At 39.4% G+C, this 16,734-nt stretch overlaps 1 protein-coding gene across 1 annotated transcript; it reads left to right on the top strand.

Annotated features, from left to right (window-relative positions):
• Positions 1 to 9,507: 9,507 nt before the first annotated feature.
• Positions 9,508 to 16,072, top strand: LOC130576287 (stromelysin-1-like). The gene is made up of 10 exons (XM_057370828.1): positions 9,508 to 9,688; positions 9,830 to 10,074; positions 10,519 to 10,667; positions 10,763 to 10,894; positions 11,775 to 11,936; positions 12,371 to 12,590; positions 13,741 to 13,874; positions 14,411 to 14,570; positions 15,422 to 15,525; positions 15,731 to 16,072. The coding sequence occupies exons 1-10, from the start codon at positions 9,584 to 9,586 to the stop codon at positions 15,829 to 15,831; spliced, it is 1,512 nt and encodes a 503-aa protein (XP_057226811.1). The 5' UTR covers positions 9,508 to 9,583; the 3' UTR covers positions 15,832 to 16,072.
• Positions 16,073 to 16,734: the final 662 nt, after the last annotated feature.

The following is a 16,734-nucleotide window of genomic DNA, read 5'->3' as shown; positions in this document are numbered from 1 at the left end:
TTACCATTCCCTGTGCTAATGATTCAATGGTTAATATGACAGCCAGCTGGTTTTGGTACTATCTATTTCACTAAAAGGAAAAATAAAGCATTATTTATACAGCTGCACAAAAATGTGGGATGCCTCTTGTGAAAGGGCTTATGTCACTGCTATAAAGTTCTTTTTATGGTCGGTGGACAAACAGAGGAAACTCTCTAAACTAATGCTTCACCTTATCCTAAGGGAATTATTTCAGGCAATTTGAGTGAATTATGTTCCCCAGCTACCTCTTGAGAATAATGGGAGCTGCAGCACCAACAAGCTCTATTTTTACAGACAAAAGTAAAAAGGAAGCTCAAGCTTGTTGTGCTGGGGTCTTGGTATTGAGAAAGGATGTGACTGCAGCAATGTACTCCCATCCTCTAAAGAAGTTTGCATGGACAAAGACCTCCCTTCATGTGCTTCCCTATTCAGTGAAGGAATATGCTCCCTCTAATCCCTTTTCCTGCAAATTATCTCCTCTCCAAGGTGAACTGTTCATACAGAAATCTTACTAATTTTAAAATAAAAGTTTAGGGTAGACGGGACAGTGACTGTATAAGTAGCTACTGTAACTGTCTATCTCTCCATCTGCCTTTAGGTACAAAGACAGACTGTGTTTAAGTTTTCTCATTAGTTGTGACAGATGAAATCACAAGTGTTTCTTTGAGTGTTGGTCTTCCCTGCTCTGATGGTTGGGATTATTGCAGTTTGGAGGCTACAAGGTAGTTTTTGTCAAAGATCGCTGCTTTAATTTTCTTTCCATTAGAACTGTTTCAACATTTTGTGCGCACCTGTGAGCCATAACTCTTCTGTAGTATAATACTTCAGTAGTAAGGATGTTGTGCTGATCCAAGCATAGGAAAAACAGACTGTGAGGGAGAAACATCAGAACTCAGACCTCTATTCTTTCACCCTAAACATCCATTATTTGCCTCTCTTTATGTTGGCTATGTTCTCTCTGTATGAGATATGTTCACAGGTAAAGAGCATGGATGGAGTGTGCATCATCTGTGGCACTGGTTTAAGGTTAGCAACTGCATATTTCTGTTTCTGAGCACTTAGCRGCACATTATGCTRTGTTWCAAGGAAAAGAAAGAAAWTTTTTTTTCCTSTTAAATTCAAAATWTGTGTTACAARCAATATATACTTRGTCAGATTTCATGCCTTAAATTTAATYGTATTTTAAAAAATTATGTGCAAAACCAGAAATCAAAATTTTCCAAGGTCAAGAGAAAACCTATATTTAACATTTTCAGTGTCCTTGCCATTCAACATCTTCTAAATTTAATGTGGTTTAAAAATTTGTTTTAAGTGAGCTCTTTCCCTTTATTTGCCAGATTTGGGCAGGAAAYGGTTTCTAAATACATGAAGTAATAAGTGGTGTAGAAGTTTGGAAGAGCTAAAACATAATGTGGGAAATTTTGGGTGGTTTTCCCTAGTATAAATTTTGAGGGAAAGGGAAATTTCRCTGTTGGAGGAAAGAAAAACAAGGAGTTGTCAAACACATTAGGTTTGAGAAATAATGAAAAATTCTCTAGTAACAATTTAAGAGTCTTGTATGATTACTTTTAACACATATTCACTGACTAACTCATATTCTATATTATGGAATTTCTCAAGTAGGAAGCAATCTGTCTCATATTCTACCCAACTATGATTTTTATTCACATTGAACCATTTTTGAGCCATTATTGCAACTCAAGAATTTTTTCACTCTTCAATCAGTGAAATCTCTATTAACATCAAACTCAGACCAGATTCTTTCTCACTTTACATAAAATGAACAATCTTTCATGTCAATTATACTTTTCTTAATTTTATCCTACAATGACATGTGAATATGCCATCAAATAATCATCAAAAGAGACAAGAAATCCTTTCTTTGCAGTATTTGGTAACAAACCATGCAGAATTCTTCCTTTCAGAAGAAATAAACCATGGAAATAATTGCTAGATGTTGTATTAGAAGTTGGTTTCAGRTATATTGTGATGAACTGTTCTTTGAACAAATATTTCTTTCCTCACCTTTGCATTTTCCTGGAATAGAATGGAATATACACCTCTTTCTTGAAAAATGTTGGCAAGTCAAAAGAAAGAGTGTTTTAAGATTAAAAAGAAATCAATGTTTTAAATGTTCCTGCTCTCTGTTCACTGCATGTCTTCAACCTGGACAATGAAAAGCATATTCCCTTCTTTTTCCATCTACTGTGAATAGAATGATAATACCTCTGTCTATTTTGTTGCCTTTTTAATTACTTCATAATGTTATTTGTGTTCTCAAGTAGAGTGAGGAGRGAATAAATGGCATAAATGCTAGAGAAATTAACTAATGATCCATTTTACACAGGATCCCAGTTCTGGCAAAATGAAATTTGGATACTGCAAAAACAAATTCCRTACAGTGTAAGTACTTTGAGAATTACAGTGTCTGAAAGGATAATCCTATGTTACCTCAGAGAATTCTAAATCTGTAGTTTGCAGTGCAAATCTAAAGATCAGTTACCACTTCAAGGAACACTAAAATGACGTTAGAATCAAATGCAATATGAGATTAATTATTTAGAGTTTAAGTAAAGGTATATCATGTAATCTCTGAAAACCTGTTACTAAGAGACAGGTAAGGCTAACCAAAATTTCCCTGAGAAAATAAATAATATTATAGTTATCTCTGGAGAAACAAAAGAAAGGCAAGTTTTGACCTGCAGCCAGTAGACAGAGTAGTGACTGAGAGAGAGCTCACGATGTGCCCTAATGGTGTGTGTGTTGATGCTGAGGGTTTTGGTATTGAGCACAGCCAGGTGATTCAGTGTCTAACTCATCTGTGAAAGACTCTGTGTAAGTCTCCCCTAGTTCACCCCAGAGAGCTACTGAGAGAGTACATGGTGCACTGGATGGAGTGCCTTCTGCTGCAAGAATTCATGTATGATCTGGAAATCATACCGGGTTTGTGATGAAGTGCTCACAGTAAGGGCAGAGGAGATGTACTGACAAGCTTYGTGTGTCTTGTAAATGCATGATCCCGGGAAAACCCACTCATTCTGAATTACGCAGCRGCATGTTACTTCATTCCTCAAACTCCATGACAGCCCACAGCACTTCCTTCTGTTCACATAMACCTGAAGGGCCTCTCTTAAATCTGGGAATGGTTTAGCATGTCTTTAGCATGTGAAGTAACATCCTAAGGCATTTTGGAGAGAAAACACTGTGATAAAGTCTTGCAAAACTGTAGTGAAGCAACATCCTGATCACCCTGCCTTGTGTTTTTTAATTAGCTGGAGGCCACTGGATAATAATTGCCAACCAAGTCATGTGAGTCCAATTCCTTGAGAACATCGTGGGCATGAAAAGGTAACCTCATCCTTGTCCATGTTCATGACTGCTCATACAAGCTTGGTTCCTGTGACATCCTCTGCAGTGACAGCTGGAGAAATTGCTGCCCAGAAGCCTTTTCCTCTGCTCTACAGCAGAGCCCATCCCTCCCTGAAACACTTTGCTCAGACCACCTGGGTTAGATTAACAAGTAAAGTTGCAGAGGTTTAATAATTCAATTTATTTTGGGTGAAGCAACATGAATTCATTTGAATACCTCAGCTAGATGTTCAGTAATCCCTGTGCAGGCAGACACTGAAGGAAGCCACAGCTGGAAAGTGACATATTAATTAGTAATTTCATACCTGTGCCTTGGCCTGAGACTATATTCTTGAGATCACAAGTGGTTGTCTGATAACTAAAACTATCATTTCATCAAAGTATTTTTTTTCATACTAGTTAAATGGATTTTGAATTTAGTATTTGCAATATTTATTAAAAYGCATCTTTTTTTTTATTCAAGAAATGTTGTGAAATTATGTTCCAAGGTAGTTTAATGTGTTAGCTGTGGTGTTTGATTCTTTAAACTCATACTCAAAATAAGAATATTCTTTGGTATTCAGGAGTAAAAGAAATGTAGAACGCTGATTCCTTACTTTTTCTTAGCATTTCCACAAATGCACAATGGCAACAACCTCACTAGTCAGCATCTTTAAAGAAGTGCTTTAAAGCATTGACTCACCTTTTTGTTTTGTTTTTTTTTTTGTTTTTTGTTTTTTTTTTACAAGATTTTAAACGAAATAAATATTTTTCATCTTTAAGACATACAAAAAATATTCAATTTTTTTGACTCCTTATGTTTGGCAACTGCCCTCTGGTTTGTGGCTTCATGTCCTAGGATATCTCTAAAACATTTATTTGTCAATTTTATTACAAAGCTGTTAAATTACACCTCTGTCTGCTGTGGAAGCATCTAAAGTTTTCCCTCTTCACCACAGTGTTCAAAGCCATTGTTCTGCTAAGTGAAACCTTTGGGGGTCCAGGCTTGCCTGGAGCAGATGGGGCTTCTAAGGTGGGTATTGCCATTTCATTTTATTCATGAAAATAAAGAAAGATTGCACAAATGATGTTGGTGTCCAGATAAAGATGATAAGTGATGAASGTAAAGTTCATATTTGATACTCATGGTCTACTGGCAGCTATTTAAGGATCAATGCAGAAGGCTGTATAAAGTGACTACCAGAAGTTGGTTACATAATTTTCAGATTATGACCATGGYATATGACAGCAGGATGGCAGACTGTTTCCTAGAGTGCTTCCCTTCTCTTTTGTTTTTATGTCTTTTGCTTCATGCATCAATAGAATGCTCACTCAATATCTTAGGGCTTCCATGTCAAATTATAAAAGCTGTCAGCTTTTTCCAGTCCACATCAAAAGGAATTCCAGAAAAGTTAGGAGATTCTTTATCAAAATTCTCTATCTCTTCCTAGTACTTAGTATAAAGCATTGCAGTCAAGTTCATCTAACATTAGAATATAATATAGTAACAATATGGCTAATGGACATAACTAAGTCAATTGTTTTAGCAGTTTTGAAGAGATGGGATATCCACCTACACTTGGTAAATCATCTTCTGTGGACTTATCTTCTGCTCCACAAAAGCAAGAAACTACAGTACATCTTGAATCCAAATAACCACCACCTTAATTAACTACCAGAGATCTGGCACCTTGTTCATCTCCTTTATAAGAGAATTAGARTTGCACAGGTTTAGGTCCTTGACATGAAAGACTGTGCATGGGAGGAGACAGAAGAGCAACACTTGACTGGCTATTGCCCTATAGAAGGAAAGGCAGGATCCTGCCCACATTTCTGTTACCTCAATGGTTTGGTGTGTTGGGACAGTGACAGTCTGAATCTCATMGGGGCCAGGATGGTAAAGAGGAAACAGTGAATTAATTGTGTCTCACAACCACAGTGCTTCCTGTTGCACCCTTTGCTCAGGCCACATCTAAATTCAGAGTATGATCCCAATATATTGCCACATATGAAATGAGGGTGCCATAATTTCCAGCTTCTGTATTCCAGGTTAATTCCTGCAGACCTCAGAATTCTTGGGCATTGGATTCTGTCACACTTTGTGTTCACTGATGGATGTTATTGCACCAATGGACTCCAATCACTTTCTGACCCTGCCTGCTAAGCTACCAAGTCAGACATTGCTGAGAGGAAATGACATGTAACTTATGAAACTTGTTTATACACTAAACACAACTAGGGAAGTGATTTCAACTTTGTAWTTGTTGATAATACTCGAGGATGCACACATCAAAAAATATCTTCATTCCTGTTTAATTAAAAACAGCTATTGAGTCTACCTCAAYGTGCCATCTCTTAGTTTGCAGTGGAACCCAGACAAAATTCTCAGATGAAGTAGAGAAGTGACTGATATTATTATTATTGTTATTAGTTCTATATTATAAAACTGGGATGAAGAGATTCCACAGATAMATGGAAGTATATGGATATATAGGCAAAACCATGGAATTCAAGTCAATACCTATTTCAGGCTCAGTTTCCATACTCTCAAAATACTGTCTTGCAGAAAGAGATTGAAAATGTTTCTTATAGACTGARAGTGTTTCATTTCCAGTAAATATTCTCTGGTTTTCCTGAGTATTTAATAGCAGACTTACTTTTTTCCATGCCACAAATTGTCTGCTAGCCTACCTCCCCCAACCACTTACTTGCTATGATCCAGCTGTTATTTATTAAAGACTGGCTCATATAATGATGTAGAGGGCTTGTGTCTTTTCCTGTTCAGTTGTTGTTCCTCAAGTCCCAGAATCCCTTTGTATGAATTTAYGTTGCAATTCCATTCAAGTGAAAGAAGCCAGCAGCTTCTTCCATGTCTGGACGTGTCCAAGACCTTCATAACACATCCTGCTTCTTTGGCACAAGTAGATTAAAGAGGGAGGGTTTAGAAACAGCRTGAGTGAAGGGGAGGTGGGAAAGAAGACATCTACAGATCCTTCTAAAATTTTAAGAAGTCAAATCATAGGATGTGTGTGTGTGTGCGTGTGTGTGTATGTTTAGCTAGTTCAAGCTTCCTTTGACTGAATTTGCTGTTGTTTACATGGTTAATGACGATGGTTTACGAGACTATGTTAAGTATCCTTCCACTTCTTCCCATAAGTCAAAAGTGCCAAGCAGAACTGGAATGACATTTCTGGATGGAATCTCTAGTGTAAAAATAAGAAATGGCAAAATTCCCAGGTGGAATTTTGACAAATCTGCTAAAAACCCTGGCACTTGGACTAGACCCCACAGACTAATACGAATTACAGTGTCAGAGGACAAACAGTTCTGGGGTGGAGGAATATTAGCCTTGATGCTGGCAGGCTTTTGGTGAAATGCTCTGTTCTGCTGCAGGGGTCTTCCTGGGAAAGCACCCACTCTTGTCCCTGAGTATGTGGTGAACTGTTGGTGATATGGGATGTGTGAGTCTGAATGACGAAGAGTTGAGGGAAGAAATGAGCAGTATTCCTGGACCATTTGGGCTGCTTTGCCTCTGCATAAGCTGGCAAGTCACCACTGACGTCTGCACGGTCTCCAACCTGGCCAGAAACTGTGACTTCAGGGCACAGAGGGGAGCAGCTTCCCAGGACAGATGGGAATAGCAGCTTCTCTTTGCCTGTGGAGCCAAGGCATGAAGCGGGTACCTGACCTGCTCAGCTTTGTCAAGGATTAAGTTTGTGGGCACCCCTGAAACAGAATTCATAAACGAGTCAACCTATACATAAGGCAAGAGTACCATGTGAGGTGACCAGTTCAGCTGAGCTCACTCCACTTAAATTTGAGCTACATCTTTGCCAATAAATCTTCAATGTGCCCCCTGGCAATGTAATGTTCAAACACTTTAAACCTCTAATTAAAGCCACAATGCAGCTCCTATTYGTATCCTGCAATATTTAAACCCTGGACTGAATATCCATGTTAGYTTGAACGCTATGACTGCTCTCTTAGGGTTCAACAGAAGAAAACACGTCATGTCTTGGATCCACACGCTAGTATCACACTTTCTCACACATCTCAGAGCCATGCAGACTGCTCAGCAGTGAATTTTGTGTTGAAAAAATTCTTGCTGCCAAACACAAGGCAAGATACAGCTCTTCCTCCCAGCACTCACCAGCCACTCCATAAATGTCAGCTCGAGCTTGCAGGCAGCAGGCTCTGGAAGGGGAGACAACAGCAAGAACTGCAACATGCCTRTTGGCAGCCATGTAAAAGTCACTGAGAAAGGAAAGCTTCCTAAACACCCATAAAGTATTCTCCAATTGGTTGTGCTGTGGTGCTCTGACTGCTTCGCCCCTGGACACAGCAAATGGTGTTTACAAAACATGGAGCTGAAGGCAGAGGATAAGTGCCATATGCAAGCTGYTGCTGCCAGGTGCAGAGATACAAACACAGGATTTGAAATGTCCCTGATTTGTGTCTGGATTTCTAAGTGGAAATGCAAACATCATACTYCACAAATGCAGTTTGGGATACTTTTCCATGATCAGCAGAAACAAACTCTGATGCTGCCAAAAAGAGAGGTCCTAGCTTCCCRGTGTTCCTGGCTGCCTTCCTACATCCCTGCTCCCATCTGTGATATCCCACCCCTTCTTCACAGAGGCTCTTCTCACCCCTTAGGATGCCAGTGCAGCTGCTAACTTCAGCAACAAACTATTGTTAATGGGGTTAAGGTTATTTTTCTGGACTGTTTCTTATGGCTTCAGTCCTCTGAATCAGTTTMTTGAGATCATATTTGGTATCAGAAGRGYCCAGGAAAACAKCAAGAGTACTGGCCAGGATGGGAARARCRGGARGACCCCRTGACAGCAGCAGTGAGCTATTGGCAAAGCCACCCTCATCCTGCTGCAGCCTGAGACACAAACATTTGTACCACTTCCCTCAGCGGTTCAGGGACCTGGGCTCTGACCTGGGTCACACATACAATGTGACCTGACTCCAGCCAGGCYGTTCAACTCCAGTTTCCTTTGGAAGGAGGCCATGCCTTTCCCCAGGCCACCTCTCAGACTGCAGAGCTCAGCTGCTGTGGTGCTAGGTTTATTTTCATGAAGTCTCTAGTATGTTTGCTCTCRCTGGAAAAGTGGTTCCTTTTTTTGTCTTTTTCTCATGTTCAAACAGGAGTGGATTATTTTTAGCTCATGTTTCTYCTTTTGAACTTGCATGTGGGCATTAAGTCAACACAGGAGAATTCTGCTTCCGAAGACGGATGTCTCGGAAATGACAGTTAATAGAGATCCAAGTGACACTGGTTTTGCAATCCCTCCATAAAGTGCGGTGCACCATGTTCAAAAAAGGACATAGGAACTGAAAGTGGGATTTCTAGAAAATTGGGGAACTTGGAATCTATGGCTCAAATCCTCATCACCTYCCATCTGATGTTGGAGAAGTTTTGTAAAAGTTTCTGCTGAAGACCCTTCCATCCCAAAGGTACCTGCAGTTCTCTAGAGCAATTTCTGCTATTTCCTCTTTAGTTGTRAAACTGCCATTGGCTAACAGGCCATGGAGACTGAGACGTATGATTTCAGGTGCTCTACTGAGACCTTTACAAGGTGGTGTGGGGAAAAAACAGGGATGAGGCCATAGATCCATGATTATATGGGCCAGGTAGCAGCAAAAATGATGGTTCTGTTACAATGCTGGGATGTCAGATTCAAGAAAAGAGGAATGAGTTGTTTGTATAAATGACTATGTGACTGAAATTATCCAGGACAAGATGGGCTAGAGGAAGGGGTTCTTCCCTGACATGTTAAGGTCCTGCATAGAAACCATATTGAGAAAACTGTAGGGCAGTTTCTGGAGATCCTTTATCATGTACTATAAGGAATTACAGATTTTTGTCCTTCACAAAGAGCCAGGTCACTTTAGCACCTCTGAAAAATGGGATGGTTTTTGTCCAGCCCACTTTAGGAATGAAGAAAAAAACAGCATGCTGTCCGATAATATGATTGCGAAATCAGGGGGTTTTGGGCAAGGTAAACGGTCATGTGTTTGCTTGCTTCTAAACCCAAATTTGTTTTCCGTGTCTGTGGAAAATCAGAGGATGTTATAAGCTGAGTCATGGCGTTATTGACTTTAGCAAGCACAGCACTGATATAAATAGTGAAACTCTGGTGAGTCTTAAGCAGAGGAAGAGATTGAGAGGTCTTCTAGCAAGGACTGGCAGGACMGGGAGACAAAGATGAAGACAAAGATCCTTCTTTTCTTTGAGCTATTATATGTTATACGTTCTCYTGCTTTTCCAGTGTCCCAAATAAAGGAAAATGAAGATATGCAATTTGCTAAGGTAAGGACTACAGACAGAACTGAAGAAATAATTTATTGAGAAAATGAACATAGTGGTGTATTAGGGATGTAGAATATTTTATTACCAGCATTTGAAAAGAAAGTTTCATGCTCTAAACTGTTGCTTTTTCTTCCCTATCAGAAATACCTGGAAAACTTTTATGATTTTAAAGAAGAGAAACATTCTCTGTTTAAAGCGAAGGACCTCAACCGCATGGCTGACAAAATACGAGAGATGCAGTCATTCTTTGGGCTAGAGGTGACTGGGGAGCTGAATCATAAGACCCTGGACCTAATGAAGCAGCCTAGATGTGGAATGCCAGATGTCCGTTCCTACAGCACCTTCCCACGCAGCCCCACGTGGAAGAAAGAAGATGTGACATATCGGTAACATACATTAAAACCTTTTTCTCCTCASCACTGGGAAACTTTGTGAATGCTGGGTAGAAGTAATGTCAACRGGTCCTTTGCTATTTATTTCTGTATTTCTCCTTTTCATTCAGGATGAAAGGGACACAAACATGAGAACTATTCAGGCTTCCAAATAGTGACAAAAATACCAAAATAGGAGTTTACTGTAGTTAATTAACAGCCTACAAAATAACAYACTCAGTGGATAGAAGGAATGCAACTGAGAGTATGTATGTTAGGGTTTCTGAAAGCATGAAAGGAAACTGAAAACTTCACCTGTTATGTAGGCAAATATTTTGAAAATAAATCACTTGGAACACATAACTAATAACTACTGATTAAAATATTTGGCCTTGATACCATGTGTTCCAGTCACACTTGATCTGGTTGCTTTTAATTCCTTTTGTCTTTATTTCACAGGATTTTGAACTACACTCCAGACATGCTGCAAGCTGATGTAGAGGAAGCAATTGCACGAGCCTTCCAGCTCTGGAGCAGCGTCACCCCTCTGAGGTTCACCAGGGTGTACGGTGGTCAAGCAGACATAATGATCTCCTTTGCATCTGGATGTAAGGGAACTCTCTTGGCTGGGTATGACAGTACTTTTCACTTTTTCTTACCAAGATAAYGGAAAGCAYCTCTTTTTTYCCCCCCTTTCTTTTAGTTCAYGGTGACTTCTATTCCTTTGATGGTCCAGGAGGAACTCTGGCTCATGCCTACCCCCCTGGCAGTGAGATAGGAGGAGATGCTCATTTTGATGAAGATGAAAACTGGACCAAATTTACTACCTATAATGGTAGGTAACCTTAAAAATCGTGTTGTTGTTTTCTATTAGACATTGCTGTCTTGAAGATGCTGTAAAGTCACATATATCCCACGGCAGTTAGTTCCAATATTTACTGAGATGTAAAATGTCAGTGTAATTCAGTAAAGTAGTTCTACATATTTTGGTCTGGGCTACAGTTACTACAGTCCCTGAAAGTTAATGCAGACTGCAGTTGAGGAACTGACATTAGCATGGAATAGCAATGTTGGGTAACCATGGCATCAAAAGGCAGGGAATCTCTATCCTCAGATAATGACCCTAAAATTTGTAATATAACCTCTCAYTTTTGTTTGTTTGTTTGTTTTCCTGCCCGGGTTTTGGTTTTGGGGTTTTTTTKKGGKKTTTTTTCTGATTTAAATTGATGCATATCGTTAACTTGTGAAATGGAAAAAAAAATCTGGAATTTATTGATAAATATAATTAAATATAACAGTGAAGTGTTCTGGTTTCCAGCAGTGTCCAGGGATAATCTTACACTTTATTGGTTTTGTGAAGTAGTTACCAGGCAAATTCCATGTCATTTACTATACCCAAAATCTGATCAGGTGACTAAACGTTCTCACCTGTTTTTCAGTTTTTAACATTAAAGAAATCTTGGCTCTTTGGTGGAAAATTTCTGCAACATGGGGCAAAAAACTATTGCCAAATTAGTTTGCAAATGGGAAATAAATGTTTATAATTCAAAACTCCTCTCCTCTCCAGGATGCCCAAGAGCTCTTATTTGGGGTGTAGTTAGATTTTGCTGGGTTTTTTTCTATGAACAGAAAGCACACATGAGAGGGTAGGACCTGTATCCTGCTGTAATGAAAAAAAWTTATGGTGTTTGTTCTTTGTGCTGGATCTGTTTCAGGATTCAACTTATTTCTCGTTGCTGCTCATGAGCTGGGCCACTCTCTAGGACTTGGTCATTCCAATGTCTTTGGTGCTTTGATGTATCCTGTATATATGGCCGTGGATTCAAGGGACTACCAACTTCATCAGGATGATATTGATGGCATCCAGGCCCTCTACGGTAAGCAAGAAGCAGCATTTTTTAGCTAATGATCGATAACAATGTATAATGTTATCCCAACACCTAAAATGCACTGAATTTCCAACTACAAGAAGGAAACTGAGGTTTAATTTTGTGTCAATATATTTGGGAAAGTCTCTTGGGTTTTTGTAGTTAACAGTCTACACCTGCAAAGTAGAATCTGTGGACTGTATTCATTCCAGACTGTATTCATTCATCTGTAGACTGTATTCATTCCAGTTARTCAAAAGATCCAAGAACCTTTCAGCAATGATTCCAGAGAAACAGCCAGTGTCTGTAGCATTGAATTCCCTTCTCATCCCTTCTCAAAATGGGATGGTTACACATTTGGCTTCGTATGGTACAACCTGAAATTCTGTCACTTGAAACACTCTGATCCACTTTCTAATTCCACACTATTCTATTTTCCAAAGGACCCCCCAGGAAATCTCCTGTGCTTCCAACAAAAGTTTTTCCCCCACAAGAACCAACTGAAATGATACCTGCAGAAGCACCGACTCAAATGTCTCCCAGGGAAGAGCCAACAGAAATGACTCCCTCCAAACCACCCCAAAGACCAGAGGATTGTGACCCTCATCTGACTTTTGATGCCATCACTACTCTCCGTGGGGAAACACTGTTCTTCAAAGGCAGGTGAGTGTTTTCTTTTCTGGCAACACCTTTTTGTGAGACTCACAAAGGCAAGGCATAAAGTTCAGTTCAAGGAATTTATCCTCCCTTGGTTACAAAGGAAGATATTTCTTCCTGAAAGTGTTTAGGCAACTTTGCAAAATTTTACTAGGCCACCTGGGCTGGTGAGTAACATGGTTTCCTGACAAGTGAGTACAATGTTTTAAGCCATCATACATCATTGCCCATTTCTGTGAAAATTGTGCAGGCTGAATAATTCAGAGTCACTCCTCAGCCTGCAGCTGCTCCGCATGGAGCACTGTCCTCATCACACCAYCCCGTTTGTGGGCCAGGGAGCTTTGGAAAATGCCACTGGTGAYTTCTAGTGTCACTCTGACCTAGGATTCTGCAGCAGACACTGCCCAGTATTGTCTAGAGAGAGCCCGTGCCATTACATGTGTCCTCCTTTTGGGCATWCTCTGACACTGGCACTGCAGTGGGCTGTTGGGCACATCCAGTCTGGTGAGAGCAAACAGTATGCCAGGCTCAATGTTTCACTCCTCCTCTTGGCTTGGTAGCTGTGTTTTGATTGAATAAGTTTCCTTTGATGGTGTGGGCCTGATTTCCCTTCTAAAATGCATGTAGCTTAAAAACTTCATAATTCTCAAGAGGATAGGGAAAGAACAGTTCTTCCTTAAATAGGGTTGTAACATATTTCCCAAGCAGGTTTATTTAAAACTTGTAAACAAACTGAAATGATCTGTGCCTACCTACATGGGTCACGGTGAAGGGAAAGCTGCAATTGCCAGCACTGCCACAGATCCCCTGTGCTGTCCTGGACAATTCATCACGGTTCAAGTGCTCTGCAGGGCCACCAGCTGTAGGCGACACTGCTGGAGCCAAAGGGTTGGACAAAATGAACTTCAGAGGTCACTTCCACCTCCACTATTCTGTGACCTCAGAGCAACCTGTAGTAAAGGACACCTTCCTGTGAGGAAGCAGGGCAGATGGAAGAACTGCAATCCCCAAAAGAGTGATATCTCTGCCTCATAGGAGCACTGTAGGATTTAAAGTACATAAGTAAGTACACAGTAGGATTTAAAGTACATAAATGGTCCCCTGATCTCCTAATGAAGTACAGACAGTGAAACACTGCTGTTTTTATTTCTATCAGCTACGTCTGGCGCAAAAGTCCGTATTTCTCAGACATTGAGCATGACACCATCTTCTCCTTCTGGCCATCACTGATAGCTGGCTTTGATGCTGCGTATGAGGTTGACAAGAAGGATCGAGTGCTGTTTTTTAAAGGTAATTCTGTTACATTTCCATCCAGCAATACTGCTAATGTCATTTMATCACTATGGAAGGAATATCATGCTAATATTCACATTAACCCTAATACTAATAAAAGCACTAAGAGAGGACATTCTTGATATTTAAATCCATTYAAATTTTGAAAATTATGTTGCTGCCATTAACTAATGCTACTTCACAACAGTCCTACACTGATTTCCTTTAAATTGTGAAGACCATAGCTGAGAAAAAATTCATTGCTACATTATCTAATTACATTTTTTAAGATGACAAACACACCAAAAAATAAATTGTTTTTTAACTATTGAGAATATAATACTCTTAATGACTATAAAAAGTGGAAAATCCAACAGCTGTGAGATATTCAAACTTTGTTGTGCCCTAGCAGGGTAGTGTTTTTGGCTGGACATCTATGCTGGTAGAGTCTCCAGAGTTTGATGGCATTTACTACACGGAAAGCTCGTGGGGCTTTGGTTAAAAGGAGATCAGACGCCTCTAGAATCCTTAAAACTCTTTTTGTTTTCCTGTAGATGACCACTACTGGGCTGTCAGTGGCTACAACATAGAGTCAGGGTTCCCCAAGCCCATTCAGAACTTGGGCTTCCCCACCAGTGTTCGGAAAATCGATGCAGCTGTTCATGAYGAAAGTACCAGAAGAACCTATTTCTTTGTTGGCAACAAGTACTGGAGGTAAGGTTCTTCTGTCTTCTGTAGAAGAAGTAATCAAAATATTTTTTTAAATCAAGAGATATGAGTATTTGTACAGGAAGTTCATGCCCTCTTTTTGTCAGCCTTCACAGCTACTAAAAGCTGAAACTCAATTATTCAGGTGTTTTCATAGAACAAAGTCTGAAATACCTGAGTGTTCACTTACTCTTACCAGGCCTTGATTAAGGGGCAAATGAGCTTTATTTATTCATTACAAAGCAGTAATGTCAACCAGTATAAAAACATAATTAGTTTAAAAATATAATTTGAGTAGACTTTGTCACCATGTTGTATTCATTCAGTAGCTGCTGTGTTACTTAGTAGTTACTAAGAAGTGCTCTGTAAACTTTATAAATTACAAATCAATCAATAAAGTTATGGAAGGAGATTAAAACATTTACTTCTTAAGAAACAGTTGAGCTAAGCAGTTAGCCTAATAATTAATCTGTAATACTATCTTGGCAGAATGTTATTATACCTGAAGTTTGCATTTGTTATAGGGCCACTTCATAGATTGTGTGCTGTAAAATTAAAGCAATTATGTTTGAATAATTATCTAAGTTTATTACTCAGTGTAAACTCTATCCAGCCTTGTTGTCAGTTTCAAGRAATGAAAGTAAATGTTTTAGTCTGATAATCTGAAAACAGATTTATCTAGGCTACTAAAGATGTAAATATTAACATAGCCAGGATTGATACAGCTCCATGAGGTCACAGATGCTTGCAGGTACTGTATTTTTAGCTGAGTAGGCATATTTTGCAAAAAATTCATGCACTTTCAACATTGAATACCACATGCTTATTTTCTTTTTCCATGCAATTCCTTTATTTAGCTTYAATGAAAACACCCAATCAATGGAAAGAGGCTATCCAAGAAAAATAACATCTGACTTCCAGGGGATCAGCCATCCAATTGATGCTGCCCTTCATAAAAATGGTAAATAAACTTAAATTTAATTTAAAAAAAACAAAAAAAAACCCAAAAGATCACCAACCAAAGCCAAGAAAATGTATGTTTCAATACATATATTAAATTTTTGTTGTTTTTTTTTTTAAATCACCCATTAAAATATTGAGTATGTAACAATAGGTATACAAAAATGAAATATTAATTTGTCAATATTTTGTCCTTCCAATTCTAGGATATTTCTATTTTTTCCATGGATCAAACCAGTATGAGGTTGACATCAAGAAAAAGAAACTCGTCCGTATAATGAAGAGCAWCAGCTGGTTTAATTGCTAGAAATATTAAGTGATGGTGAAGGGGTATATTTGTACCAGATAAAGTTTTTYATGTTTCTTGATTCTAAACAGTGTTATTCATCTGTTCCTGTGCATCTGAGTCCGAAATAATGGCCTTTGGCAATTCTAATTTAAAACCTTAAAGTGTAAAACCTACTGTACAGTTTTAATTTATTCTGTTCCCCAACTATTTATTAATCAAGTCRTTTTTGAGTAATAAAGTATTTTGCTTGAGTTTAGCAGTTCTTGTGTTCTGATTCAGTCCACTGGACACAGGGTATCTGCCCAAACCTGACACCCAAACCTGAATGGCAGCAGGACCCACCAGCATTTTCAGCAGGGCTCAGTGTCTGTGTGGGGACAGTCAATGAGAAGAAGTAGAGGTGCAGTTCTGGCAGAAATTACCCAGGGGAAACAAAGGAACCCAGAGCAGGGAAGAAGGACACTCAGGAACATTGTGGGGAAGGCATAAAAGGTAAGAGGAGATCCYACACAAGGGAGTACAAAGGGAGAGACTGGAGCCTGTGGCCTCACCTGCCATGTCCCCTGGCACAGGGACACAGGGATCAAGGCAAGGGTGAGAACAGCTAGTTGGGAACACGGCAATGAGCTGAGAGCACCAGTGCACCAGTGCTGCTATGGGTGGCTTTGAGGGACAGAGTTGTTGGTACAGCAGGACATGACCAACTAGAGAGGAGGGTAAGTGTCCAGTTTGGGGATGGAGAAAACACTAAACAGGCTAAACTAACACTAAAAAGAGCAACTTCCCAGAGCTAACAAGCCAAAATGATAAAAAAAAAAATCAAGGATTTTTATGTAACTACCACAGATGAGTCCTTCAGAGGATGAGTGGTGGAACACAGAGAAAAGCACATCTGCTTGCTCCATGCTTCTTGTTTGGGTC

The sequence above is a fragment of the Malurus melanocephalus genome, unplaced genomic scaffold (assembly GCF_030028575.1).
Source record: "Malurus melanocephalus ecotype Western Australia unplaced genomic scaffold, MMel_1.1 scaffold_134, whole genome shotgun sequence".
Taxonomy (NCBI): domain Eukaryota; kingdom Metazoa; phylum Chordata; class Aves; order Passeriformes; family Maluridae; genus Malurus; species Malurus melanocephalus.
The sequence above is the reverse complement of the archived record's forward strand: the minus strand, read 5'-3'. Positions and strand labels throughout refer to the sequence as shown.